Source organism: Sinocyclocheilus rhinocerous, unplaced genomic scaffold, assembly GCF_001515625.1.
Source record: "Sinocyclocheilus rhinocerous isolate Xijiao unplaced genomic scaffold, SAMN03320098_v1.1 scaffold159, whole genome shotgun sequence".
Taxonomy (NCBI): domain Eukaryota; kingdom Metazoa; phylum Chordata; class Actinopteri; order Cypriniformes; family Cyprinidae; genus Sinocyclocheilus; species Sinocyclocheilus rhinocerous.
Window position 1 is genome coordinate 14537 of NW_015666558.1, and position 2127 is coordinate 16663.

A 2127-nucleotide genomic window follows, 5' to 3' on the forward strand; every position below is an offset into this window, starting at 1 on the left:
TATTATAGTTGTGATTAAAATATTAAAGAATTATTATAATATTATTATAATAACTTAATATTAAGATGAAATATAATATAATATTAAATTCAATAATAATTAATTTTAAATATAAAATTATTAAAATTATTTAATCATAATATTATTAATTTAATTACATTATATAATATTAATATATAATTCGTTTACAATATACAATTACATTTATATGATTAAATAATATATAATTAGTTCATATATAATAATATTAAAACAAAAACAATCCAATGTCTACAATCTGCTTGTGATTCCAGGTTTATTCAGTTCCTTCTTTTTCCGATTCTTCATGATTCTCACCCTGTTGCGCTTTAATCTGTGGCAGAACGTTCTGGAGCAGCTCCAAAGACTTCTTGTGGTACTCGGCCTGAACCTCGATCAGCTGAACAGAGCGACAGAAAGATGTTAGCGATAAAAAGGCAGGCTGTTCATCTGAACGAGTAAAGCACTCACCGTCTGGAAGTAGTTTGCATAGTCAATTTCTTTGGCCATGAAACTATACATGTCCGCCGAGAGCTGATCCTGAAAAACATTGACATTAAACATGATGCTTCGATGTTGCATGTTTACAATATGCATTATGAATGCGGTGCAGTCTGTATGCATGAAATAACAGAGAGAGAGCGAAGCTCCACCCACTCTACAGATCTCCATGCGATTGGCCGCCTCCTCCATCTCCTCCCTGAGGGCGTCGGCTTTGGCCCCGGTAGGCGTGTCCTTATTAGTCAGAGTTGAGGATTTGGACGACTGGTGCCACCTAGAGGTTGAGAGGAGAGAACGGCGTAATAAAAACACATCTTCCTACTAAATCACCTACTAGATTTGACTAAATGTGCAGTATACAACCAATCACACTGCATGAGCTACTGTTTCCCACAATGCAATGCGTTTAACTTGACTGAACCAGCAGTAATGTCTCATCTGATCCGACTGCCAATGGTTAATACATTTAATTTGCAAGATTTGCAACTCAATGTAAGTTGCATGCACATTGTGCAGTTTCAAATCTTATAATTACATTTTGCATGTTGCACTTTATATTTAAAATGAACTGTAAACATATTATATGTTATTATATCTTTTCGAGGTGAAATATGAGCTAGAAATCACTAATTCTGTAGTAATTCTAAAGAGTTTTGCATAAAAACAGTGCAAGTCTATGGGTTTGTCCCGGTTTGGATAACTAGATAAGTGTGTGTGTTTCTCACCGTGTACGAGCAGAATCCATGTCCAGTACCAGTTTGGCTAAATGTTTTCTTTGCTTCTGAATGTTGGGAATTTCAACCTTTGAGGAACCAGAAGAGAAATAAACAAAGAAACAAAAAACGTGTGTCAATTTGATTGCTTTTCTAAAACATTTACACATATGTTCATTAACGCATTATTTTTTGTCTCAAGCATGGGCACAGGGTTTCCAAAACTGGGGTTCATGGGTTGATGAGGGGGAAAAAATTGAATTAAATAAATTAAATAATTTTTAAAAAATGAATAAATTAATATTTTTGATTATAATGATAAAAAAAATAATTTATATATTTACATTTAATTTTATTATTTATTTTTTAAATAAATATTTGTTTATTTTTATAAAATAAACAAACAAGCAAATAAATAATTTTAAAATAAAACACGAAGCAAATTAAAACACCAAAAATATGAAATATTTTATTTGTTTACCTGCATGAATGTGTTGTTAACTGAAATATCTTAAAGTAAATATTTTAGCTCAAAGTAGTTTAGCCTTTAATTATATCTTTGAAATACTGGATCAACCAATCAGCATCACAATCCAATCAGGACCACAGCTATCTGTTATTTACATTATTTCACTACATTATTGTGCATCAGAATTACAGTAGCAATATGCAATAAAGTTGGCCATAAAAAAAATGAAAATGAAATGTGAGTGCTTTTTATTCTTGTGAAAGAGCTCGTTTATTTCGGTCCAGTGTTATGTACACACACACACACACACACACACACACACACACACGCACGCTCACACGCACACACACACACACACACACACACACACACACACACTCACTCACACACACACACACACTCACGCTCACACGCGCGCGCACACAC

General features: G+C 33.0%; 1 protein-coding gene across 1 annotated transcript in view; it reads right to left on the bottom strand.

The window, feature by feature from the left end:
- Positions 1–295: 295 nt before the first annotated feature.
- Positions 296–2127, bottom strand: part of LOC107732749 (rho GTPase-activating protein 44-like) — a 3935-nt gene continuing 2103 nt past the window's right edge. The window contains exons 4-7 of the mRNA XM_016544168.1: positions 1245–1321; positions 676–793; positions 490–558; positions 296–418 (exon numbers count right to left, since the gene is read on the bottom strand). Coding sequence (XP_016399654.1) covers positions 296–418; positions 490–558; positions 676–793; positions 1245–1321 — 387 coding nt within the window. The remainder of the gene's footprint in view (positions 419–489; positions 559–675; positions 794–1244; positions 1322–2127) is intronic.